Raw genomic sequence first — 26,779 nt, forward strand, 5'->3', positions numbered from 1 at the left:
TGAGCCTTCCGCTTCAGACATGCCGACACACACGTACCGACACCCCCACACACTCAGGGATAGATATAGATATATATATATATATATATATATATATATATATATATATATATGGGGGTTGCCTAGTAACGGGAGCTACACTTCCGCGATAGGTTCCCCGCTAGACGCAACAAGCTGGCGTCACTACCCTGCGTCTCGGATGCCCCGCAGCTGGATGTGATGTTGCCGCCGGCGCCTGGACAGGTGAGTTGAATTCCAGCAATGAGTGCCTGTTTGGGAGGGTATATAAAGGATTTGTGTTTGTCTTCACTTGTGTATGATTTGTCCCTGAAGACGGGGCGCAGTCCCCGAAACGGCGTAGGACCACATTAAAGACGTTTTAACCTGTTACTCCGCCTGCTGAGTGCCGCTGATTCCCACTTCTTTCTATATATATATATATATATATATATATATATATATATGGAGACAGTCCCACAATAAGGCCCTTTGGAGAGACAGAGAGAGAGTATGCCAGCACACACCCAGCGCCACCGGACACTGGAATAAAATCCCAGTCCGTACAGCGCTTTTCTAAATATACTCACTGCGCCAATTAAATGTGCCCCCCCCCCTCTTTTTTGCCCTCTGTACTTGTGTTCAGCAGGGGAGAGTCCAGGGAGCCAGCTTCTCTGCAGCGTGCTGTGGAGAAAATGGCGCTGGTTAGTGCTGAGGAATCAAGCTCCGCCCCCTTACCGGCGGGCTTCGATCCCACTCAAATCTTTATACTGGCGGGGTTTTTTGCAATATACTGCCTCCGCAGTATATATCTATGCCAGTGTCCCCAGAGGGTTAATAATTGCTGCCCAGGGCGCCCCCCCTGCGCCCTCCTGCGCCCCGCACCCATACAGTGCCGCCAGTGTGTGTGTGTGTTGCGAGCAATGGCGCGCAGCGTTACCGCTGCGCGTTACCTCATAGAAGATCAGAAGTCTTCTGCTGCCTTTGAAGTCTTATATCTTCTCATACTCACCCGGCTTCTATCTTCCGGCTCTGTGAGGAGGACGGCGGCGCGGCTCCGGGACAAACGGCGAGGGTGAGACCTGCGTTCCGACCCTCTGGAGCTAATGGTGTCCAGTAGCCTAAGAAGCAGAGCCTATCATTTAAGTAGGTCTGCTTCTCTCCCCTCAGTCCCACAATGCAGGGAGCCTGTTGCCAGCAGGGCTCTCTGAAAATAAAAAACCTAACAAAAAGTCTTTTTCCAGAGAAACTCAGTAGAGCTCCCCTGCAGTGCACCCAGTCTCCTCTGTGCACAGGATCTAACTGGGGGAGGAGGAGGGGCATTGAGGGAGGAGCCAGTGCACACCCATCTAAAGTCTTTAGAGTGCCCATGTCTCCTGCGGAGCCCGTCTATACCCCATGGTCCTTACGGAGTCCCCAGCATCCTCTAGGACGTAAGAGAAACTTAGTTTTTCTCCGCTTCACGGAAACCTTTAGGTGAAAGATTTGTTCGTTCTGAAGAGAAATCAGAGCATTGCTTCTCAGTTGTCCACTACTGAAATGTACACTGCCGACAATATCACTTAGTGATGCTCGGCCCAATTCAGGATTTAAGCAACTTCTCGCATGGCCATGTGACTTCGAGTCCCTCCTTGTTTGTTGATGTATGCGATTGCCGTTGCATTGTCTGACTGAACCTGAACAGTCTGAGACTGGAATATTTGAACTGCCTGACGCAGAGCGTTGTAGACTGCCCTGAGTTCCAGGACATTTTTAATTGACAGTAATCTTTCTCGGTCTGACCAGAGACCCTGAAATTGACGATGTGGGACCACTGCTGCCCAACCTCTGAGACTTGCGTCCGTTGTCAGAATTATCCAATTCCAGACTCCGAACCGTTTTCACGTGGTGAGATGCTGTACTTGGAGCCACCAGAGTAGTGATACTGTGGCCCTTGGAGACAACCTCACCATCTGCTGAATTTGGAGATGAGAGCCTGACCACTGTGCTAGAAGATCTAGCTGAAAAGGCTGTGAGTGAAATCTTCCAAACTGGAGACCTTAGAAAGACACCACCATCTTTCCTAACAGTCGAATGCACAAGTGCACCGAGACTATCCGTGGTTTGAGCACTAACTGTACCAGATGACAAATACTTTGTGCTTTCTGTTCTGGCAAGTAAATTCATTGATCCACCATATCCAGAATCATTCCTTGGAATTTAATTCTTTGACATGGAACCAGGCTTGACAATCCAACAGTGCTGAACTAGTACACTGTACGTTAGTTAGGCATGTTTAAGGAGTATTTGTTGAGACGGCGCCTTGATGAGAAGGTTGTCTAAGTACAGAACTATTATGACTCCCAGGGATCTGAGATGAGCTATCATCACAGACATTACCTTTGTGAACAACTGAGGTGCTGATGAGAGGCCAAACGGTAGTGCCTGAAATTGATAATGGTTTTGTTGTACTGCAAACCTTAAGTATATCTGATGCGGTGGCCAAATTGAAATGTGTAAGTACACATCCTTGAGATCCAGCGAAATCATGAATTCCAGTGTTTCTTAACCTGCAATCACTGACCGCAGGGATTCCATCTTGAATCTGTAGTAAGTCACGTACTGATTGAGCTCCTTCAGGTTCAAAATCGGTCTCACCGAGCCGTCTGGCTTTGGTACTACAAAAGATTGGAATAATAACCTTGACCCTATTGGTTAACTGGAACCTGCATCAAAACGGCTGAATCTACGAGAGACTGAATCTACGAGTCTACAGAACCGCCTTTTTGTCTCCTGATACCGGCAGGCCTGTCTTGAAAAGCCGCATTGGTGGTAGACAATCAAACTCTATTTTGTAGCCTTTGAACACCAAATTGCGGATCCACCTATCTGTGGAAGGCTGAAACCACGCCAAGTGAAACGTCTGAAGGCGTGCTCCCACAACTGAAGATATGAGATGGGCTGGAAGACCATCATGGCACTGGCTTGTCAGCGCCCTTTGCATCCTGGCGACAGTTAGGGGTTTGTTGAAAACCATGTCCTCTACCACGTCTACTCTGTATGGTTGTACCTCTAGCACGGCCTCGAAAGGACTGAGGTCTAAAAGATTTGAACGCTGGGCCTGTGTATTTCTATTTAGGAACGGTTGCGGGCAATGGCAGGAAAACAGATTTTCCCCAGGTAGCCTGAGAAATCCATTTGTCCAATTCAGGACCAAATAACATCTCGCCGGTGTAAGGCAACGCTTCTATACTTGTTTTGACTCCGCCTATGCCTGCCAAGAATGCAGCCAAAGCGCCCATCGGGCCGCAACTAGCAAAGCTGAAAGCCGAGAACAAACCTGGTCGACATCCAAAATACTCAGCAGATTCAAAGATGTGATCAGCAAGAAGTATAATCTGGTCTAAGGGAAGAGCCTGTTGTAGGCTCAACTTGAGCTGTGTCGCCCATGCAACTACAGCCTTGTTAACCCAAACTCCAACTACAAGTAAAGCAACACCCCTACTGCTGTATACATTGACTTTAGCATAGCTTCTAGCTTACGCTCTGACTGGTCTTTAAGTGTCGTTGCAGCGGGGACTGGTATGGTTAACTTTTTTGAAAGTTTCGAAACAGAGGAATCCACAGTTGGTGGATTTTCCCATTTAGTTGTCATAGACTCTGGGAACGGGTAGTTAGACAGAAACTGCCTAGGCATCGAAAACCGTTTATCTGGACTTTTCCATGCTTTCATTAACTGCTCATTAAGAGATTCTGAATAAGGAAAACACAGTTGCTCTGTTTTTTAGCAAATAAAATGTTATTATTTGAAAGAGGTTCCTCAGTCTCAGTAAGATTTAGAACCTGGTGTACCGCCCTGATGAAATTACCAATGCTCGGGCTATCAGTGACCTCACTATCTGACTCTTGGCCCAATTCACCTTCCTCTTGTTCCTCCTGAGATATAAGGCCTGGCATTGAATCGTCAGAATGCAACACAGCTGAAACTGGTAAAGTATGAGGAAAACTATGACTACATTTAGGAATTCAGCTAGACCTGGACTTTTGTAAACTCTGCAAAGTCCTTGACATATCCTGAGCCCACTCTGGCAGCTCAGACGGTTTTACCCTAGATTCAGACCTAGCCGCCTCACAAACTTTATGCGCAGCGGCAAGCTCTGATTTTAACTCAGACATCACACCTGCCATCTTCGTCCAAGGAGGATCAGGGTAGCGGTTCGTATTTGGACCCGTATTTGCAAGACACACTGTGCAAGGGGAAGTTCCATCAGGTAACACACTCTCATGGACCTCGCAAAGAAGCTGCTTTTTTATTTTTTCATTAGCTTTACTCATGATTACAGACAGTGAAACACAAGTCCCTACGACGCAGTAAAAAAATTTAACTAGAGTGTGTATAAGCCAGAAGTGCAGTGTACCTGGTACACACTAAAATCAGTTAAGTATGTGCTTCACAGAATTCCCACAAACACCCCTGCACCCTCCAGTGGCCGTGTGTTGTAGGACCGAGCAATTCCTATAGAAGGAAACATTTAAAATGGTGTCCCACCATGTGCTTTTTTTTATGTAAAACATTAATAGGTTTACACATGAAACATTCCCAACACAGTTCCAGACTTAATAGGCTGGAATAACTGACAATCCATTGTCATCCCCCCATATTTGTGGGGAATGCTGGACCAGGGACCCCATCACCTGTCCCCACCATATGCTGCAACTGTATACATGGCTATTTCACCCAAAACACTAAACGCCCCCCTGTACCTCTCCTATAACTGTGAGAGGCAATGGCAGGGAAGGAACTGCGAGCCGCAGTAGCAGAGGGAGCTGTCCACGGCCAGAAATCCTAACAGTGAGAGCAGGGGTGATGGGCGGTCAGCGCGGAAGCTTACTGCGTGGAAGCCGGGACAGCGGGCAACCAGCGGCGGCAGCATGGCCGCCTGCGGCTGGGCGATCAGGTACTCAGCAGGCTCCCAGCGATGGCAACATTGCTGTCCGTGGCTGGACGATCAGGGACTCAGCAGGCGCCCAGCGGTGGCAGCATGGCTGTCCGTGGCTGGGCGATCAGAGACTCAGCAGGCGCCCAGCGGTGGCAGCGTGGCTGTCTGCGGCTGGCCGATGAGGGACACAGCGCGCGCCCAGTGGTCACAGCGTATATGCTGACCGCGGCTGGGCTGCAGAGGGAGGGCATCATAGAAAATATTAACTCCGCTACATGGCGGGGTGGCAGCAAGGTCTGTTGAATGCATGGTACAATGTATAATCATGGAGCGGCGGCAGTATGAGCTGCCTGCCCACTTATTACCTGTGTTAGATGGAGGCTCCGACGGGGCTTCTCTCCTAAGCACTGTCCTGCTCCAGCAGCCTTAGGCTGAATCAGCTACTGCTGATGAGGTCTATGGCGGGGCTCCTCTCCTGAGCGCCGACAAGCCTTACTGCACTCAGCAGAACCCACCAAACCCGGACCCACGCTTCTCAGTAAGCTGGGAAGGGATTGGGAATTTACAAAAAAAAAAAGGAAAAATCTTTAAAAAAAAAAAAGAAGTGCGGAGAAGGCTCCAACGTGTGCTATCCCAGTGAGGCACAAAAAACACTGAGGTACCTTGGGAGTATGGAGGGTTACTAATTTATAGTTAATGTTTAAATGTGCCTATCCATGCTAACGCCCCGTCCATATCCCCAAGAGTACTCTAGTGACCCCTAGTTGATGAAAAAGAAATGATCCCCTACGCAAGGTAAACAAATAAAGTGGATATATTGGATCTAGTGCACAGCATATCTTTAGATTGCTCCTGCATGCTACTCCCATAACATTTCAAGGAAACCTTGCGCCTCAATTTTCTCTTCTAATGACACATCTACATGGTAAAACCAATATATTGATACCTCAACCATATATTTACAATCAGATGTTCACTCAAAATAGGTCTCACAGTAAAAAAATCTTATAAATTGAATATAAAGATGCACAAAATGTAACACTGTCTGGTGTATGAGATACACCAGAGAGTGTGGGGAGGAGACTGGTCAGATCTCTGGGCTGGTAACACGCACAGTGACATGATATTAGGGGGAGAGCAGGAGTATAATAGGGGCTGATGTCTCCTGATGTATGAGATACACCAGAGAGTGTGGGGAGGAGACTGGTCAAATCTCTGGGCTGGTAACACACAGTGACATGATGTGAGGGGGAGAGCAGGAGTATAATAGGGGCTGATGGCTCCTGATGTATGAGATACACCAGAGAGTGTGGGGAGGAGACTGGTCAGATCTCTGGGCTGGTATCACACAGTGAGATGATGTCAGGGGGAGAGCAGGAGTATAATATGGGCTGATGGCTCCTGATGTATGAGATACACCAGAGAGTGTGGGGAGGAGACTGGTCAGATCTCTGGGCTGGTATCACACAGTGAGATGATGTCAGGGGGAGAGCAGGAGTATAATAGGGGCTGATGACTGCTGATGTATGAGATACACCAGAGAGTGTGGGGAGGAGACTGGTCAGATCTCTGGGCGGGTAACACACAGTGACATGATGTGAGGGGGAGAGCAGGAGTATAATAGGGGCTGATGGCTCCTGATGTATGAGATACACCAGAGAGTGTGGGGAGGAGACTGGTCAGATCTCTGGGCTGTTAATACACAGTGACATGATGTGAGGGGGAGAGCAGGAGTATAATAGGGGCTGATGGCTCCTGATATATGAGATACACCAGAGAGTGTGGGGAGGATACTGGTCAGATCTCTGGGCTGGTAACACACTCAGTGACATGATGTTAAGGGGAGAGCAGGAGTATAAATAAGATTTTACTCACCGGTAAATCTATTTCTCGTAGTCCGTAGTGGATGCTGGGAACTCCGTAAGGACCATGGGGAATAGCGGCTCCGCAGGAGACTGGGCACAACTAAAAGAAAGCTTTTAGACTACCTGGTGTGCACTGGCTCCTCCCACTATGACCCTCCTCCAAGCCTCAGTTAGGATACTGTGCCCGGAAGAGCTGACAAAATAAGGAAGGATTTTGAATCCCGGGTAAGACTCATACCAGCCACACAGATCACACCGTATAACTCGTGATATTATACCCAGTTAACAGTATGAAATATAACTGAGCCTCTCAACAGATGGCTCAACAATAACCCTTAGTTAGGCAATAACTACCTACAAGTATTGCAGACAATCCGCACTTGGGATGGGCGCCCAGCATCCACTACGGACTATGAGAAATAGATTTACCGGTGAGTAAAATCTTATTTTCTCTGACGTCCTAGTGGATGCTGGGAACTCCGTAAGGACCATGGGGATTATACCAAAGCTCCCAAATGGGCGGGAGAGTGCGGATGACTCTGCAGCACCGAATGAGAGAACTCTAGGTCCTCCTCAGCCAGGGTATCAAATTTGTAGAATTTTGCAAACGTGTTTGCCCCTGACCAAGTTGCAGCTCGGCAAAGTTGTAAAGCCGAGACCCCTCGGGCAGCCGCCCAAGATGAGCCCACTTTCCTCGTGGAATGAGCTTTTACTGATTTAGGATGCGGCAATCCAGCCGCAGAATGCTCCAGCCGAATTGTGCTACAAATTCAGCGAGCAATAGTCTGCTTAGAAGCAGGAGCACCTATTTTGTTGGGTGCCTACAGGATAAAAAGCGAGTCAATTTTCCTGACTCCAGCCGTCCTGGAAATATAAATTTTTAAGGCCCTGACTACGTCCAGTAACTTGGAATCTTCCAAGTCCCTAGTAGCCGCAGGCACTACAATAGGTTGGTTCAAGTGAAAAGCTGATACCACCTTAGGGAGAAACTGGGGATGAGTCCTCAATTCTGTCCTATCCATATGGAAAATCAGATAAGGGCTTTTACATGACAAAGCCGCCAATTCTGACACACGCCTGGCCGAAGCCAAGGCCTATAACATGACCACTTTCCACGTGAGATATTTCAAATCCACAGTTTTAAGTGGTTCAAACCAATGTGATTTTAGGAAACTCAACACCACGTTGAGATCCCAAGGTGCCACAGGAGGCACAAAAGGGGGCTGAATATGTAGCACTCCCTTTACAAATGTCTGAACTCCAGGCAGTGAAGCCAGTTCTTTCTGGAAGAAAATCGACAGAGCCTAAATCTGGACCTTAATGGAACCCAAGTTTAGGCCCATAGTCACTCCTGACTGTAGGAAGTGCAGAAAACGACCCAGCTGAAATTCCTCTGTTGGGGCCTTCCTGGCCCCACACCACGCAACATATTTTCGCCAAATACGGTGATAATGGTTTGCGGTTACTTCTTTCCTGGCTTTTATCAGCGTAGGAATGACTTCCTCCGGAATGCCCTTTTCCTTTAGGATCCGGAATTCAACCGCCATGCCGTCAAACGCAGCCGCGGTAAGTCTTGGAACAGACAGGCCCCTGCTGTAGCAGATCCTGTCTGAGCGGTAGAGGCCATGGGTCCTCTGATATCATTTCTTGAAGTTCTGGGTACCAAGCTCTTCTTGGCCCATCCGGAACCACGAGTATCGTTCTTACTCCTCGTCTTCTTATTATTCTCAGTACCTTTGGTATGAGAGGCAGAGGAGGGAATACATAAACCGACTGGTACACCCACGGTGTCACTAGAGCGTCCACCGCTATCGCCTGAGGGTCCCTTGACCTGGCGCAATATCTAGTTTTTTGTTTAGGCGGGACGCCATCATGTCCACCTGTGGCCTTTCCCTAACAGTTTACCAACAGTTGGAAGACTTCTGGATGAAGTCCCCACTCTCCCGGGTGTAGGTCGTGTCTGCTGAGGAAGTCTGCTTCCCAGTTGACCACTCCCGGAATGAACACTGCTGACAGTGCTAAGACGTGATTTTCCGCCCATCGGAGAATCCTTGTGGCTTCTGCCATCGCCATCCTGCTTCTTGTGCCGCCCTGTCGGTTTACATGGGCGACTGCCGTGATGTTGTCTGATTGGATCAGTACCGGCTGGTTTTGAAGCAGAGGCCTTGCCAGACTTGGGGCATTGTAAATGGCCCTCAGTTCCAGAATATTTATGTGTAGGGACGACTCCTGACTTGACCAAAGTCCTTGGAAATTTCTTCCCTGTGTGACTGCCCCCCAGCCTCGAAGGCTGGCATCCGTGGTTACCAGGACCCAGTCCTGTATGCCGAATCTGCGGCCCTCTTGAAGATGAGCACTCTGCAGCCACCACAGTAGAGATACCCTGGTCCTTGGAGACAGGGTTATCAGCCGATGCATCTGAAGATGCGATCCCGACCACTTGTCCAAGAGGTCCCACTGAAAGGTTCTTGCATGGAACCTGCCGAATGGAATTCTGCTTCGTAAGAAGCTATCATTTTTCCCAGGACTCGTGTGCAGTGATGCACCGATACCTGTTTTGGTTTCAGGAGGTCTCTGACTAGAGATGACAGCTCCTTGGCTTTCTCCTGCGGGAGAAATACTTTTTTCTGTTCTGTGTCCAGAACCATCCCCAGGAACAGTAGGCGTGTGGTAGGAACCAGCTGTGACTTTGGAATGTATAGAATCCATCCGTGCTGTTGTAGCACTTCCCGAGATAGTGCTACTCCGACCAACAACTGCTCCTTGGACCTCGCCTTTATAAGGAGATCGTCCAAGTACGGGATAATTAAAACTCCCTTTTTTCGAAGGAGTATCATCATTTCTGCCATTACCTTGGTAAAGACCCTCGGTGCCGTGGACAGTCCAAACGGCAGTGTTTGGAATTGGTAATGGCAATCCTGTACCACAAATCTGAGGTACTCCTGGTGAGGATGGAAAATGGGGACATGTAGGTAAGCATCCTTGATGTCCAGGGATACCATGTAATCCCCCTCCTCCAGGCTTGCAATAACCGCCCTGAGCGATTCCATCTTGAACTTGAATTTTTTTATGTATGTGTTCAAGGATTTCAAATTTAACATGGGTTTCGCCGAACCGTCCGGTTTCGGTACCACAAACAGTGTGGAATAGTAACCCCGTCCTTGTTGAAGTAGGGCACCTTGACTATCACCTGCTGGGAATACAGCTTGTGAATTGCCTCTAGCACAGCCTCCCTGCCTGAGGGAGTTGTCGGCAAGGCAGATTTGAGGAAACGGCGGGGGGGAGACGCCTCGAATTCCAGCTTGTACCCCTGAGATACTACTTGAAGGATCCAGGGATCCACCTGTGAGCGAGCCCACTGATCGCTGAAATTTTTGAGGCGGCCACCCACCGTAACTGGCTACGCCTGTGGAGCCCCCGCGTCATGCGGTGGACTCAGAGGAAGCGGGGGAAGAATTTTGATTCTGGGAACTGGCTGACTGGTGCAGCTTTTTCCCTCTTCCCTCGTCTCTGTGCAGAAAGGAAGCGCCTTTGACCCGCTTGCTTTTCTGAAGCCGAAAGGACTGTACCTGATAATACAGTGCTTTCTTAGGCTGTGAGGAAACCTGAGGTAAAAATTTTTCTTCCCAGCTGTTGCTGTGGATACGAGGTCCCAGAGACCATCCTCAAACAATTCCTCACCCTTATAAGGCTCTATGTGCCTTTTAAGTCAGCATCACCTGTCCAGTGTCGGGTCTCTAATACCCTCCTGACAGAATGGACATTGCATTAATTCTGGATGCCAGCCGGCAAAATATCCCTCTGTGCATCCCCCATATATAAGACGACGTCTTTAATATGCTCTTATGTTCGCAAAATAGTATCCCTGTTTGACAGGGTCACAGACCACGCTGCAGCAGCACTATCTGCAGGTCTCAGTCTAGTACCTGAGTGTGTAAATACAGACTTCAGGATAGCCTCCTGCTTTTTATCAGCAGGTACCTTCAACGTGGCCGTATCCTAAGACGGCAGTGCCACCTTTTTTGACAAACGTGTGAGCGCCTTATCCACCCTAGGGGATATCTCCCAGCGTAACTTATCCTCTGGCGGGAAAGGGTACGCCATCAGTAACTTTTTAGAAATTACCAGTTTCTTATCGGGGGAACCCACGCTTTTTCACACTTCATTCACTCATTTGATGGGGGAACAAAACACTGCCTGCTTTTTCTCCCCACACATAAAACCCTTTTTTAGTGGTACTTGGGTTAATGTCAGAAATGTGTAACACATTTTTTATTGCCGGGATCATGTAACGGATGTTCCTAGTGGATTGTGTATATGTCTCAACCTCGTCGACACTGGAGTCAGACTCCGTGTCGACATCTGTATCTGCCATCTGAGGGAGCGGGCGTTTTTGAGCCCCTGATGGCCTTTGAGACGCATGGGCAGGCGCGGCTGAGAAGCCGGCTGTCCCACAGCTGTTACGTCATCCAGCCTTTTATGTAAGGAGTTGACACTGTCGGTTTATACCTTCCACCTATCCATCCACTCTGGTGTCGGCCCCACAGGGGGCGACATCACATTTATCGGCATCTGCTCTGCCACCACATAAGCCTCCTCATCAAACGTGTCGACACAGCCGTACCGACACACCGAACACACACAGGGAATGCTCTGACTGAGGACAGCACCCCACACAGCCCTTTGGGGAGACAGAGAGAGAGTATGTCAGCACACACCAGAGCGCTATATAATTTAGGGATTAACACTATATTGAGTGAATTTTTCCCAATAGCTGCTTGTATATACAATATTGCGCCTAAATTTAGTGCCCCCCCTCTCTTTTTAACCCTTTGAGCCTGCAAACTACAGGGGAGAGCCTGGGGAGCTGTCTTCCAGCTGCACTGTGAAGAGAAAATGGCGCCAGTGTGCTGAGGGAGATAGCTCCGCCCCTTTTTCGCTGACTTTTCTCCCGCTTTTTTATGGATTCTGGCAGGGGTATTTATCACATATATAGCCTCTGGGGCTATATATTGTGATATATTTGCCAGCCAAGGTGTTTTTATTGCTGCTCAGGGCGCCCCCCCCCAGCGCCCTGCACCCTCAGTGACCGGAGTGTGAAGTGTGTATGAGGAGCAATGGCGCACAGCTGCAGTGCTGTGCGCTACCTTGGTGAAGACTGATGTCTTCTGCCGCCGATTTTCCGGACCTCTTCTTGCTTCTGGCTCTGTAAGGGGGACGGCGGCGCGGCTCCGGGAACGAACACCAAGGCCAGTTCCATGCGGTCGATCCCTCTGGAGCTAATGGTGTCCAGTAGCCTAAGAAGCCCAAGCTAGCTGCAAGCAGGTAGGTTCGCTTCTTCTCCCCTTAGTCCCTCGATGCAGTGAGCCTGTTGCCAGCAGGTCTCACTGTAAAATAAAAAACCTAAAATAAACTTTCTTTCTAGGAGCTCAGGAGAGCCCCTAGTGTGCATCCAGCTCAGCCGGGCACAGAAATCTAACAGAGGCTTGGAGGAGGGACATAGTGGGAGGAGCCAGTGCACACCAGGTATTCTAAAAGCTTTCTTTTAGTTGTGCCCAGTCTCCTGCGGAGCCGCTATTCCCCATGGTCCTTACGGAGTTCCCAGCATCCACTAGGACGTCAGAGAAATAGGGGCTGATGTCTCCTGATGTATGAGATACACCAGAGTGTGTGGGGAGGAGACTAGTCAAATCTCTGGGCTGGTAACACACAGTGACATGATGTGGGGAGAGAGCAGGAGTATAATAGGGGCTGATGGCTCCTGATGTATGAGATACACCTGAGAGTGTGGGGAGGAGACTGGTCAGATCTCTGGGCTGGTAACACACAGTGACATGATGTGAGGGGGAGAGCAGGAGTATAATAGGGGCTGATGGCTCCTGATGTATGAGATACACCAGAGAGTGTGGGGAGGAGACTGGTCAGATCTCTGGGCTGGTAACACACAGTGACATGATGTGAGGGGGAGAGCAGGAGCATAAAAGGGGCTGATGCACCTGATGTATGATATGCACGAGAGAGTGTGGGGAGGAGACTGGTCAGATCTCTGGGCTGGTAACACACAGTGATATGATGTGAGGGGGAGAGAAGAAGTATAATAGGGGCTGATGGCTCCTGATTTATGAGATACACCAGAGAGTGTGGGGAGGAGACTGGTCAGATCTCTGGGCTGGTAACACACAGTGACATGATGTGAGGGGAAAAAGAGTGGTCTAACTAGGCAGAAAGGTTTGCCTCCTTATTTTGTACTGGCAGAGGACGTTGTAGAATAAAAGATTGTTGTACTGATTGAGGAAGAAGAATATGTGACTCTTTTCTGTAATGCTTTTATTACCTGTGCTGGTACCTCTAGGGATTTCCTCCTCCTTACACTGCTGATGACCTCTCACGTACGTCTCTTCTTCTCCCTCTATATCTCCTGCCTTTATATCAGTCACATACGTCTCTTCTTCTCCCTCTATATCTTCTGCCTTCATATCAGTCACATACGTCTCTTCTTCTCCCTCTATATCTTCTGCCTTCATATCAGTCACATACGTCTCTTCTTCTCCCTCTATATCTTCTGCATTCATATCAGTCACATACGTCTCTTCATCTCCTTCTATATCTTCTGCCTTTATATCTGTCACATACGTCTCTTCTTCTCCCTCTATATCTTCTGCCTTTATATCAGTCACATACGTCTCTTCTTCTCCTTCTATATCATCTGCCTTTATATCTGTCACATATGTCTCTTCTACTCCCTCTATATCTTCTGCCTTTACATCAGTCACATACGTCTCTTCTTCTCCTATATCTTCTGCCTTTATATCTGTCACATATGTCTCTTCTACTCCCTCTATATCTTCTGCCTTTATATCAGTCACATACGTCTCTTCTTCTCCCTCTATATCTTCTGCCTTCATATCAGTCACATACGTCTTTTCTTCTCCCTCTATATCTTCTGCCTTCATATCAGTTACATACGTCTCTTCTTCTCCCTTTATATCTTCTGCCTTTATATCAGTCTGTTCTTCTCTCTCTATATCTTCTGCCTTCATATCAGTTACATACGTCTCTTCTTCTTCCTTTATATCTTCTACCTTAATAACAGTCAGATCTTCACTCTAAATAACCAAAAATCAATAATACTTTAATGGTACGGAGATAAAACAGAAGAATATTAGACACACACAGCTCCTCTACAGATCATATAGTGATGGTCACTTTGGTTTATTGGAAAGACCCTAAATCCCACCTACCTGATCCTCCTGTGGGGTCCTGTGATTCTCCTCTATACAATCCTGGAAATACAGAGGACAGGGACATCTCTCTGGGGTATCTCTGTTACTGGGTCCATCTGTAGGAGAGACACAGTAACTGAGTACAGTGTACATATGTGATTATCAGATGATGTGTGTATATAGGGGCCCCCATACCTGCTCTCCCCTGTACAATACATGACAGTCTCCTCTTACCCAGTGATGTGAGGGGCCGGTGATTCTCCATCATCACGTCCCTGTACAGACCCCTGTGTTCCTCTATATATTCCTCCTCCTGCATGGAGACATAGACAGTGACATCCTGACACCTTATAGGAACCTGACATACACAATGATACAGTCATCACCCAGACACATCCCCTGGTGTTACTGTATAATGTCCCATTCCCAGCAGTCACCTCTCCAGTCATCACCCAGACATGTCCCCTGGTGTTACTGTATAATGTTCCATTCCCAGCAGTCACCTCTCCAGTCATCACCCAGACACATCGCCTGGTGTTACTGTATAATGCTCCATTCCCAGCAGTCACCTCTCCAGTCATCACCCAGACACATCCCCTGTTGTTACTGTATAATGTCCCATTCCCAGCAGTCACCTCTCCAGTCATCACCCAGACACATCCCCTGGTGTTACTGTATAATGCCCCATTCCCGGCAGTCACCTGTCCAGTCATCACCCACACACGTCCCCTGGTGTTACTGTATAATGCCCCATTCCCAGCAGTCACCTCTCCAGTCATCACCCAGACACGTCCCCTGGTGTTACTGTACAATGTCTCATTCCTGGCAGTCACCTCTCCACTCATCACCCAGACACGTCCCCTGGTGTTACTGTATAATGTCCCATTCCCGGCAGTCATCTCTCCAGTCATCACCCAGACACGTCTTCTGGTGTTACTGTATAATGTCCCATTCCCGGCAGTCACCTATCCAGTCACCACCCAGACACATCCCCTGGTGTTACTGTATAATGCCCCATTCCCAGCAGTCACCTCTCCGGTCATCACCCAGGCACGTCCCCTGGTGTTACTGTATAATGCTCCATTCCCAGCAGTCACCTCTCCAGTCATCGCCCAGACACGTCCCCTGGTGTTACTGTATAATGTCCCATTCCCAGCAGTCACCTCTCCAGTCGTCACCCAGACACATCCCCTGGTGTTACTGTATAATGTCCCATTCCCAGCAGTCACCTCTCCAGTCATAGCCCAGACACATGCCCTGGTGTTACTGTATAATGCCCCATTCCCAGCAGTCACCACTCCAGTCATTACCCAGACACATCCCCTGGTGTTACTGTATAATGTCCCATTCCCAGCAGTCGCCTCTCCAGTCATCACCCAGACACGTCTTCTGGTGTTACTGTATAATGTCCCATTCCCAGCAGTCACCTCTCCAGTCACCACCCAGACACGTCCCCTGGTGTTACTGTATAATGTCCCATTCCCAGCAGTCACCTCTCCAGTCATCACCCAGACACATCCCCTGGTGTTACTGTATAATATTCCATTCCCAGCAGTCACCTCTCCAGTCATCATCCAGACATGTCCCCTGGTGTTACTGCATAATGTCCCATTCCCAGCAGTCACCTCTCCAGTCATCACCCAGACACATCCCCTGGTGTTACTGTATAATGACCCATTCCCAGCAGACACCTCTCCAGTCATCACCCAGACACAACCTCTGGTGTTACTGTATAATGTCCCATTCCAGCACTCACCTTTCCAGTCATCACCCAGACACATCCCCTGGTGTTACTGTATAATGTCCCATTCCCAGCAGTCACCTCTCCAATCATCACCCAGACACATACACCAATTATTAATCCCTTAATTATTAATTAGTATTAATTTTTATGTACAGAGATGTTCATTCTCAGTTCAGTTCTCTCTCTCCCAGTGCCGTAATAAAACTATTTTCCTGGCCCTTAAGATTGCCTTAAGAATGAAAAACATTTCCATAAATACAGATGGGTCCACGGTTATCTTGACTAGTTTTCTGCACCTAGGCACAACATGGTTTATTAACATAAACCGTTCATCTATTGTTCTCACCTGCAATACAATACAGAGTACAATACAGCAGGTGATTAAGTCTGACTGTCCAGTCTCAGTTAATCCTATTAAATGTCAAGATAAACATGGACCCATCTGTACATCTGTTTCTTGCAATGTCATTTATGTGGATCTGACTTTTCCATTGGGTGGATATGGCATACACTGACTGCCTGGAGGTGGGGGGGGGGGGGGGGGGGGGGATTTGCATACACTGACTGCAGCGAAGGGGATTATTTGAGTAAGGGAGACCCAAATCGGTTTTGCTTAGGGCCCCATGAGGTCTAAATCTGTCTCTGCGCTGAGCTTCATTCCATTACCCAGAACAGCTGGATAACATACCCATAGCTCCAATTCGGAACCAGGAACATACTCTGAGGTCCATCTGACACGAGTTACGGCTAAGAGGAATCCTGTCACTGGCGCCATGGGAAGAGTGGTGCCGGGAGGGGCTGGGAGAGATTCTGTTCCTGGTGCTGTGGGGAGAGTGGGGCTGGGAGGAATCCTGTCACTGGTGCCGTGGGAAGAATGGTGCTGGGAGGGATCCTGTCACTGGTGCTGTGGGGAGAGTGGGGCTGGAGGGATCCTGTCCCTGGTGAAGTGGGGAGAGTGGGGTGAGGCGGGATCCTGTCACTGGTGCTGTGGGGAGAGTGGGGCTGGAGGGATCCTGTCCTTGGTGAAGTGGGGAGAGTGGGGTGAGGCGGGATCCTGTCACTGGTGCTGTGGGGAGAGAAGTGCTGGGAGGGATCCTGTCACTGGTGCTGTGGGAGAGTGGGGCTGGGAGTTGTCCTGTCACTGGTGCTGTGGGGAGAGCGGGACTGGGAGGGATCCTGTCACTGGTGCTGTGGGGAGAGTGGGGTGAGGAGGGATCCAGTCACTGGTGCTGTGGGGAGAGTGGGGCTGGGAGTTGTCCTGTCACTGGTGCTGTGGGGAGAGCGGGCTGGGAGGGATCCTGTCACTGGTGCTGTGGGGAGAGTGGGGCTGGGAGGGATCCTGTCACTGGTGCTGTGGGAAGAGTGGGGCTGGGAGTTGTCCTGTCACTGGTGCTGTGGGGAGAGCGGGGCTGGGAGGGATCCTGTCACTGGTGCTGTGGGAAGAGTGGGGCTGAGGGAGATCCTGTCACTGGTGCTGTGGGGAGAGTGGGGCTGGGAGGGATCCTGTCACTGGTGCTGTGGGGAGAGCGGGCTGGGAGGGATCCTGTCACTGGTGTTGTGGGAAGAGTGGGGCTGAGGGAGATCCTGTCACTGGTGCTGTGGGGAGAGTGGGGCTGGGAGGGATCCTGTCACTGGTGCTGTGGGGAGAGTGGGGATGGGAGGGATCCTGTCACTGGTGCTGTGGGGAGAGTGGGGATGGGAGGGATCCTGTCACTGGCACAGTGGGGAGAGTGGGGCTGGGAAGGATCCTGTCACTGGTGCTGTGGGGAGAGCGGGACTGGGAGGGATCCTGTCACTGGTGCTGTGGGGAGAGTGGGGTGAGGCGGGATCCTGTCACTGGTGCTGTGGGGAGAGAAGTGCTGGGAGGGATCCTGTCACTGGTGCTGTGGGGAGAGTGGGGCTGGGAGAGATCCTGTCACTGGTGCTGTGGGGAGAGTGGGGCTGGGAGTTGTCCTGTCACTGGTGCTGTGGGGAGTTCGGGACTGGGAGGGATCCTGTCACTGGTGCTGTGGGGAGAGTGGGGTGAGGCGGGATCCTGTCACTGGTGCTGTGGGGAGAGAAGTGCTGGGAGGGATCCTGTCACTGGTGCTGTGGGGAGAGTGGGGCTGGGAGTTGTCCTGTCACTGGTGCTGTGGGGAGAGCGGGACTGGGAGGGATCCTGTCACTGGTGCTGTGGGGAGAGTGGGGTGAGGAGGGATCCAGTCACTGGTGCTGTGGGGAGAGTGGGGCTGGGAGTTGTCCTGTCACTGGTGCTGTGGGGAGAGTGGGGCTGGGAGGGATCCTGTCACTGGTGCTGTGGGGAGAGAAGTGCTGGGAGGGATCCTGTCACTGGTGCTGTGGGGAGAGAAGTGCTGGGAGGGATCCTGTCACTGGTGCTGTGGGGAGAGTGGGGCTGGGAGTTGTCCTGTCACTGGTGCTGTGGGGAGAGCGGGACTGGGAGGGATCCTGTCACTGGTGCTGTGGGGAGAGAAGTGCTGGGAGGGATCCTGTCACTGGTGCTGTGGGGAGAGAAGGGCTGGGAGGGATCCTGTCACTGGTGCTGTGGGGAGAGTGGGGCTGGGAGTTGTCCTGTCACTGGTGCTGTGGGGAGAGCGGGACTGGGAGGGATCCTGTCACTGGTGCTGTGGGGAGAGTGGGGTGAGGAGGGATCCAGTCACTGGTGCTGTGGGGAGAGTGGGGCTGGGAGTTGTCCTGTCACTGGTGCTGTGGGGAGAGCGGGGCTGGGAGGGATCCTGTCACTAGTGCTGTGGGGAGAGTGGGGCTTGGAGTTGTCCTGTCACTGGTGCTGTGGGGAGAGCGGGGCTGGGAGGGATCCTGTCACTGGTGCTGTGGGGAGAGAAGTGCTGGGAGGGATCCTGTCACTGGTGCTGTGGGGAGAGTGGGGCTGGGAGTTGTCCTGTCACTGGTGCTGTGGGGAGAGCGGGACTGGGAGGGATCCTGTCACTGGTGCTGTGGGGAGAGTGGGGCTGGGAGTTGTCCTGTCACTGGTGCTGTGGGGAGAGCGGGGCTGGGAGGTATCCTGTCACTGGTGCTGTGGGGAGAGTGGGGCTGGGAGGGATCCTGTCACTGGTGCTGTGGGGAGAGCGGGACTGGGAGGGATCCTGTCACTGGTGCTGTGGGGAGAGTGGGGTGAGGCGGGATCCTGTCACTGGTGCTGTGGGGAGAGAAGTGCTGGGAGGGATCCTGTCACTGGTGCTGTGGGGAGAGTGGGGCTGGGAGTTGTCCTGTCACTGGTGCTGTGGGGAGAGCGGGACTGGGAGGGATCCTGTCACTGGTGCTGTGGGGAGTGGGGTGAGGAGGGATCCAGTCACTGGTGCTGTGGGGAGAGTGGGGCTGGGAGTTGTCCTGTCACTGGTGCTGTGGGGAGAGCGGGGATGGGAGGGATCCTGTCACTGGTGCTGTGGGGAGAGTGGGGCTGGGAGGGATCCTGTCACTGGTGCTGTGGGGAGAGCGGGACTGGGAGGGATCCTGTCACTGGTGCTGTGGGGAGAGTGGGGTGAGGCGGGATCCTGTCACTGGTGCTGTGGGGAGAGAAGTGCTGGGAGGGATCCTGTCACTGGTGCTGTGGGGAGAGTGGGGCTGGGAGTTGTCCTGTCACTGGTGCTGTGGGGAGAGCGGGACTGGGAGGGATCCTGTCACTGGTGCTGTGGGGAGAGTAGGGTGAGGCGGGATCCTGTCACTCGTGCTGTGGGGAGAGAAGTGCTAGGAGGGATCCTGTCACTGGTGCTGTGGGGAGAGAAGTGCTGGGAGGGATCCTGTCACTGGTGCTGTGGCTGAGGGAGATCCTGTCACTGGTGCTGTGTGGAGAGTGGGGCTGGGAGGGATCCTGTCACTGGTGCTGTGGGGAGAGTGGTGATGGGAGGGATCCTGTCACTGGCACAGTGGGGAGAGTGGGGCTGGGAGGGATCCTGTCACTGGTGCTGTGGGGAGAGTGGGGCTGTGAGTTGTCCTGTCACTGGTGCTGTGGGGAGAGCGGGGCTGGGAGGGATCCTGTCACTGGTGCTGTGGGAAGAGTGGGGCTGAGGGAGATCCTGTCACTGGTGCTGTGGGGAGAGTGGGGCTGGGAGGGATCCTGTCACTGGTGCTGTGGGGAGAGGGGATGGGAGGGATCCTGTCACTGGCACAGTGGGGAGAGTGGGGCTGGGAGGGATCCTGTCACTGGTGCTGTGGGGAGAGTGGGGCTGGGAGTTGTCCTGTCACTGGTGCTGTGGGGAGAGCGGGACTGGGAGGGATCCTGTCACTGGTGCTGTGGGGAGAGTGGGGTGAGGAGGGATCCAGTCACTGGTGCTGTGGGGAGAGTGGGGCTGGGAGTTGTCCTGTCACTGGTGCTGTGGGGAGAGCGGGGCTGGGAGGGATCCTGTCACTGGTGCTGTGGGGAGAGTGGGGTGAGGAGGGATCCAGTCACTGGTGCTGTGGGGAGAGTTGGGCTGGGAGTTGTCCTGTCACTGGTGCTGTGGGGAGAGTGGGGCTGGGAGAGATCCTGTCACTGGTGCTGTGGGGAGAGAAGTGCTGGGAGGGATCCTGTCACTGGTGCTGTGGTGAGAGTGGGGCTGGGAGTTGTCCTGTCACTGGTGCTGTGGGGAGAGCGGGACTGGGAGGGATCCTGTCACTGGTGCTGTGGGGAGAGTGGGGTGAGGAGGGATCCAGTCACTGGTGCTGTGGGGAGAGTGGGGCTGGGAGTTGTCCTGTCACTGGTGCTGTGGGGAGAGCGGGGCTGGGAGGGATCCTGTCACTGGTGCTGTGGGGAGAGTGGGGTGAGGAGGGATCCAGTCACTGGTGCTGTGGGGAGAGTTGGGCTGGGAGTTGTCCTGTCACTGGTGCTGTGGGGAGAGTGGGGCTGGGAGAGATCCTGTCACTGGTGCTGTGGGGAGAGAAGTGCTGGGAGGGATCCTGTCACTGGTGCTGTGGTGAGAGTGGGGCTGGGAGTTGTCCTGTCACTGGTGCTGTGGGGAGAGCGGGACTGGGAGGGATCCTGTCACTGGTGCTGTGGGGAGTGGGGTGAGGAGGGATCCAGTCACTGGTGCTGTGGGGAGAGTGGGGCTGGGAGTTGTCCTGTCACTGGGGCTGTGGGGAGAGCGGGGCTGGGAGGGATCCTGTCACTGGTGCTGTGGGGAGAGTGGGGCTGGGAGTTGTCCTGTCACTGGTGCTGTGGGGAGAGCGGGCTGGGAGGGATCCTGTCACTGGTGCTGTGGGAAGAGTGGGGCTGAGGGAGATCCTGTCACTGGTGCTGTGGGGAGAGTGGGGCTGGGAGGGATCCTGTCACTGGTGCTGTGGGGAGAGTGGGGATGGGAGGGATCCTGTCACTGGTGCTGTGGGAAGAGTGGTGCCGGGAGGGGCTGGGAGAGATTCTGTTCCTGGTGCTGTGGGGAGAGTGGGGCTGGGAGGAATCCTGTCACTGGTGCCGTGGGAAGAATGGTGCTGGGAGGGATCCTGTCACTGGTGCTGTGGGGAGAGTGGGGCTGGAGGGATCCTGTCCCTGGTGAAGTGGGGAGAGTGGGGTGAGGCGGGATCCTGTCACTGGTGCTGTGGGGAGAGTGGGGCTGGAGGGATCCTGTCCTTGGTGAAGTGGGGAGAGTGGGGTGAGGCGGGATCCTGTCACTGGTGCTGTGGGGAGAGAAGTGCTGGGAGGGATCCTGTCACTGGTGCTGTGGGAGAGTGGGACTGGGAGTTGTCCTGTCACTGGTGCTGTGGGGAGAGCGGGACTGGGAGGGATCCTGTCACTGGTGCTGTGGGGAGAGTGGGGTGAGGAGGGATCCAGTCACTGGTGCTGTGGGGAGAGTGGGGCTGGGAGTTGTCCTGTCACTGGTGCTGTGGGGAGAGCGGGGCTGGGAGGGATCCTGTCACTGGTGCTGTGGGGAGAGTGGGGCTGGGAGGGATCCTGTCACTGGTGCTGTGGGAAGAGTGGGGCTGGGAGTTGTCCTGTCACTGGTGCTGTGGGGAGAGCGGGGCTGGGAGGGATCCTGTCACTGGTGCTGTGGGAAGAGTGGGGCTGAGGGAGATCCTGTCACTGGTGCTGTGGGGAGAGTGGGGCTGGGAGGGATCCTGTCACTGGTGCTGTGGGGAGAGCGGGCTGGGAGGGATCCTGTCACTGGTGCTGTGGGAAGAGTGGGGCTGAGGGAGATCCTGTCACTGGTGCTGTGGGGAGAGTGGGGCTGGGAGGGATCCTGTCACTGGTGCTGTGGGGATGGGAGGGATCCTGTCACTGGTGCTGTGGGGAGAGTGGGGATGGGAGGGATCCTGTTACTGGCACAGTGGGGAGAGTGGGGCTGGGAGGGATCCTGTCACTGGTGCTGTGGGGAGAGCGGGACTGGGAGGGATCCTGTCACTGGTGCTGTGGGGAGAGTGGGGTGAGGCGGGATCCTGTCACTGGTGCTGTGGGGAGAGAAGTGCTGGGAGGGATCCTGTCACTGGTGCTGTGGGGAGAGTGGGGCTGGGAGTTGTCCTGTCACTGGTGCTGTGGGGAGAGCGAAACTGGGAGGGATCCTGCCACTGGTGCTGTGGGGAGAGTGGGGATGGGAGGGATCCTGTCACTGGTGCTGTGGGGAGAGTGGGGCTGAGGGAGATCCTGTCACTGGTGCTGTGGGGAGAGTGGGGCTGGGAGGGATCCTGTCACTGGTGCTGTGGGGAGAGTGGGGCTGGGAGGGATCCTGTCACTGGTGCTGTGGGGAGAGTGGGGCTGGGAGTTGTCCTGTCACTGGTGCTGTGGGGAGAGCGGGGCTGGGAGGGATCCTGTCACTGGTGCTGTGGGAAGAGTGGGGCTGAGGGAGATCCTGTCACTGGTGCTGTGGGGAGAGTGGGGCTGGGAGGGATCCTGTCACTGGTGCTGTGGGGAGAGTGGGGATGGGAGGGATCCTGTCACTGGCACAGTGGGGAGAGTGGGGCTGGGAGGGATCCTGTCACTGGTGCTGTGGGGAGAGTGGGGCTGGGAGTTGTCCTGTCACTGGTGCTGTGGGGAGAGCGGGACTGGGAGGGATCCTGTCACTGGTGCTGTGGGGAGAGTGGGGTGAGGAGGGATCCAGTCACTGGTGCTGTGGGGAGAGTGGGGCTGGGAGTTGTCCTGTCACTGGTGCTGTGGGGAGAGCGGGGCTGGGAGGGATCCTGTCACTGGTGCTGTGGGGAGAGTGGGGCTGGGAGTTGTCCTGTCACTGGTGCTGTGGGGAGAGCGGGCTGGGAGGGATCCTGTCACTGGTGCTGTGGGAAGAGTGGGGCTGAGGGAGATCCTGTCACTGGTGCTGTGGGGAGAGTGGGGCTGGGAGGGATCCTGTCACTGGTGCTGTGGGGAGAGTGGGGATGGGAGGGATCCTGTCACTGGTGCTGTGGGAAGAGTGGTGCCGGGAGGGGCTGGGAGAGATTCTGTTCCTGGTGCTGTGGGGAGAGTGGGGCTGGGAGGAATCCTGTCACTGGTGCTGTGGGAAGAATGGTGCTGGGAGGGATCCTGTCACTGGTGCTGTGGGGAGAGTGGGGCTGGAGGGATCCTGTCCCTGGTGAAGTGGGGAGAGTGGGGTGAGGCGGGATCCTGTCACTGGTGCTGTGGGGAGAGAAGTGCTGGGAGGGATCCTGTCACTGGTGCTGTGGGGAGAGTGGGGCTGGGAGGGATCCTGTCACTGGTGCTGTGGGAAGAGTGGGGCTGGGAGTTGTCCTGTCACTGGTGCTGTGGGGAGAGCGGGGCTGGGAGGGATCCTGTCACTGGTGCTGTGGGAAGAGTGGGGCTGAGGGAGATCCTGTCACTGGTGCTGTGGGGAGAGTGGGGCTGGGAGGGATCCTGTCACTGGTGCTGTGGGGAGAGCGGGCTGGGAGGGATCCTGTCACTGGTGCTGTGGGAAGAGTGGGGCTGAGGGAGATCCTGTCACTGGTGCTGTGGGGAGAGTGGGGCTGGGAGGGATCCTGTCACTGGTGCTGTGGGGAGAGTGGGGATGGGAGTTGTCCTGTCACTGGTGCTGTGGGGAGAGTGGGGATGGGAGGGATCCTGTTACTGGCACAGTGGGGAGAGTGGGGCTGGGAGGGATCCTGTCACTGGTGCTGTGGGGAGAGCGGGACTGGGAGGGATCCTGTCACTGGTGCTGTGGGGAGAGTGGGGTGAGGCGGGATCCTGTCACTGGTGCTGTGGGGAGAGAAGTGCTGGGAGGGATCCTGTCACTGGTGCTGTGGGGAGAGTGGGGCTGGGAGTTGTCCTGTCACTGGTGCTGTGGGGAGAGCGAAACTGGGAGGGATCCTGTCACTGGTGCTGTGGGGAGAGTGGGGATGGGAGGGATCCTGTCACTGGTGCTGTGGGGAGAGCGGGACTGGGAGGGATCCTGTCACTGGTGCTGTGGGGAGAGTGGGGTGAGGCGGGATCCTGTCACTGGTGCTGTGGGGAGAGAAGTGCTGGGAGGGATCCTGTCACTGGTGCTGTGGGGAGAGTGGGGCTGGGAGTTGTCCTGTCACTGGTGCTGTGGGGAGAGCGAAACTGGGAGGGATCCTGTCACTGGTGCTGTGGGGAGAGTGGGGATGGGAGGGATCCTGTCACTGGTGCTGTGGGGAGAGTGGGGCTGAGGGAGATCCTGTCACTGGTGCTGTGGGGAGAGTGGGGCTGGGAGGGATCCTGTCACTGGTGCTGTGGGGAGAGTGGGGCTGGGAGGGATCCTGTCACTGGTGCTGTGGGGAGAGTGGGGCTGGGAGTTGTCCTGTCACTGGTACTGTGGGGAGAGCGGGGCTGGGAGGGATCCTGTCACTGGTGCTGTGGGAAGAGTGGGGCTGAGGGAGATCCTGTCACTGGTGCTGTGGGGAGAGTGGGGCTGGGAGGGATCCTGTCACTGGTGCTGTGGGGAGAGTGGGGATGGGAGGGATCCTGTCACTGGCACAGTGGGGAGAGTGGGGCTGGGAGGGATCCTGTCACTGGTGCTGTGGGAAGAGTGGGGCTGGGAGTTGTCCTGTCACTGGTGCTGTGGGGAGAGCGGGACTGGGAGGGATCCTGTCACTGGTGCTGTGGGGAGAGTGGGGTGAGGAGGGATCCAGTCACTGGTGCTGTGGGGAGAGTGGGGCTGGGAGTTGTCCTGTCACTGGTGCTGTGGGGAGAGCGGGGCTGGGAGGGATCCTGTCACTGGTGCTGTGGGGAGAGTGGGGTGAGGAGGGATCCAGTCACTGGTGCTGTGGGGAGAGTTGGGCTGGGAGTTGTCCTGTCACTGGTGCTGTGGGGAGAGTGGGGCTGGGAGAGATCCTGTCACTGGTGCTGTGGGGAGAGAAGTGCTGGGAGGGATCCTGTCACTGGTGCTGTGGTGAGAGTGGGGCTGGGAGTTGTCCTGTCACTGGTGCTGTGGGGAGAGCGGGACTGGGAGGGATCCTGTCACTGGTGCTGTGGGGAGTGGGGTGAGGAGGGATCCAGTCACTGGTGCTGTGGGGAGAGTGGGGCTGGGAGTTGTCCTGTCACTGGTGCTGTGGGGAGAGCGGGCTGGGAGGGATCCTGTCACTGGTGCTGTGGGAAGAGTGGGGCTGAGGGAGATCCTGTCACTGGTGCTGTGGGGAGAGTGGGGCTGGGAGGGATCCTGTCACTGGTGCTGTGGGGAGAGTGGGGATGGGAGGGATCCTGTCACTGGTGCTGTGGGAAGAGTGGTGCCGGGAGGGGCTGGGAGAGATTCTGTTCCTGGTGCTGTGGGGAGAGTGGGGCTGGGAGGAATCCTGTCACTGGTGCCGTGGGAAGAATGGTGCTGGGAGGGATCCTGTCACTGGTGCTGTGGGGAGAGTGGGGCTGGAGGGATCCTGTCCCTGGTGAAGTGGGGAGAGTGGGGTGAGGCGGGATCCTGTCACTGGTGCTGTGGGGAGAGTGGGGCTGGAGGGATCCTATCCTTGGTGAAGTGGGGAGAGTGGGGTGAGGCGGGATCCTGTCACTGGTGCTGTGGGGAGAGAAGTGCTGGGAGGGATCCTGTCACTGGTGCTGTGGGAGAGTGGGACTGGGAGTTGTCCTGTCACTGGTGCTGTGGGGAGAGCGGGACTGGGAGGGATCCTGTCACTGGTGCTGTGGGGAGAGTTGGGTGAGGAGGGATCCAGTCACTGGTGCTGTGGGGAGAGTGGGGCTGGGAGTTGTCCTGTCACTGGTGCTGTGGGGAGAGCGGGGCTGGGAGGGATCCTGTCACTGGTGCTGTGGGGAGAGTGGGGCTGGGAGGGATCCTGTCACTGGTGCTGTGGGAAGAGTGGGGCTGGGAGTTGTCCTGTCACTGGTGCTGTGGGGAGAGCGGGGCTGGGAGGGATCCTGTCACTGGTGCTGTGGGAAGAGTGGGGCTGAGGGAGATCCTGTCACTGGTGCTGTGGGGAGAGTGGGGCTGGGAGGGATCCTGTCACTGGTGCTGTGGGGAGAGCGGGCTGGGAGGGATCCTGTCACTGGTGCTGTGGGAAGAGTGGGGCTGAGGGAGATCCTGTCACTGGTGCTGTGGGGAGAGTGGGGCTGGGAGGGATCCTGTCACTGGTGCTGTGGGGAGAGTGGGGATGGGAGGGATCCTGTTACTGGCACAGTGGGGAGAGTGGGGCTGGGAGGGATCCTGTCACTGGTGCTGTGGGGAGAGCGGGACTGGGAGGGATCCTGTCACTGGTGCTGTGGGGAGAGTGGGGTGAGGCGGGATCCTGTCACTGGTGCTGTGGGGAGAGAAGTGCTGGGAGGGATCCTGTCACTGGTGCTGTGGGGAGAGTGGGGCTGGGAGTTGTCCTGTCACTGGTGCTGTGGGGAGAGCGAAACTGGGAGGGATCCTGTCACTGGTGCTGTGGGGAGAGTGGGAATGGGAGGGATCCTGTCACTGGTGCTGTGGGGAGAGTGGGGCTGAGGGAGATCCTGTCACTGGTGCTGTGGGGAGAGTGGGGCTGGGAGGGATCCTGTCACTGGTGCTGTGGGGAGAGTGGGGATGGGAGGGATCCTGTCACTGGTGCTGTGGGGAGAGTGGGGCTGGGAGTTGTCCTGTCACTGGTGCTGTGGGGAGAGCGGGGCTGGGAGGGATCCTGTCACTGGTGCTGTGGGGAGAGTGGGGTGAGGCGGGATCCTGTCACTGGTGCTGTGGGGAGAGAAGT

At 54.4% G+C, this 26,779-nt stretch overlaps 1 protein-coding gene across 2 annotated transcripts in view; it reads right to left on the reverse strand.

Annotated features, from left to right (window-relative positions):
• Positions 1–26,779, reverse strand: part of LOC135056988 (oocyte zinc finger protein XlCOF22-like) — a 52,123-nt gene that overhangs the window by 12,371 nt on the left and 12,973 nt on the right. For both annotated transcript variants that reach the window (XM_063962819.1, XM_063962818.1), the window contains exons 2-4: positions 14,239–14,317; positions 14,023–14,120; positions 13,116–13,887 (exon numbers count right to left, since the gene is read on the reverse strand). In XM_063962819.1, coding sequence (XP_063818889.1) covers positions 13,116–13,887; positions 14,023–14,120; positions 14,239–14,272 — 904 coding nt within the window. In that variant the 5' untranslated portion in view covers positions 14,273–14,317. The remainder of the gene's footprint in view (positions 1–13,115; positions 13,888–14,022; positions 14,121–14,238; positions 14,318–26,779) is intronic.

Source organism: Pseudophryne corroboree, chromosome 3 (assembly GCF_028390025.1).
Source record: "Pseudophryne corroboree isolate aPseCor3 chromosome 3, aPseCor3.hap2, whole genome shotgun sequence".
NCBI classification, from domain to species: Eukaryota; Metazoa; Chordata; class Amphibia; order Anura; family Myobatrachidae; genus Pseudophryne; species Pseudophryne corroboree.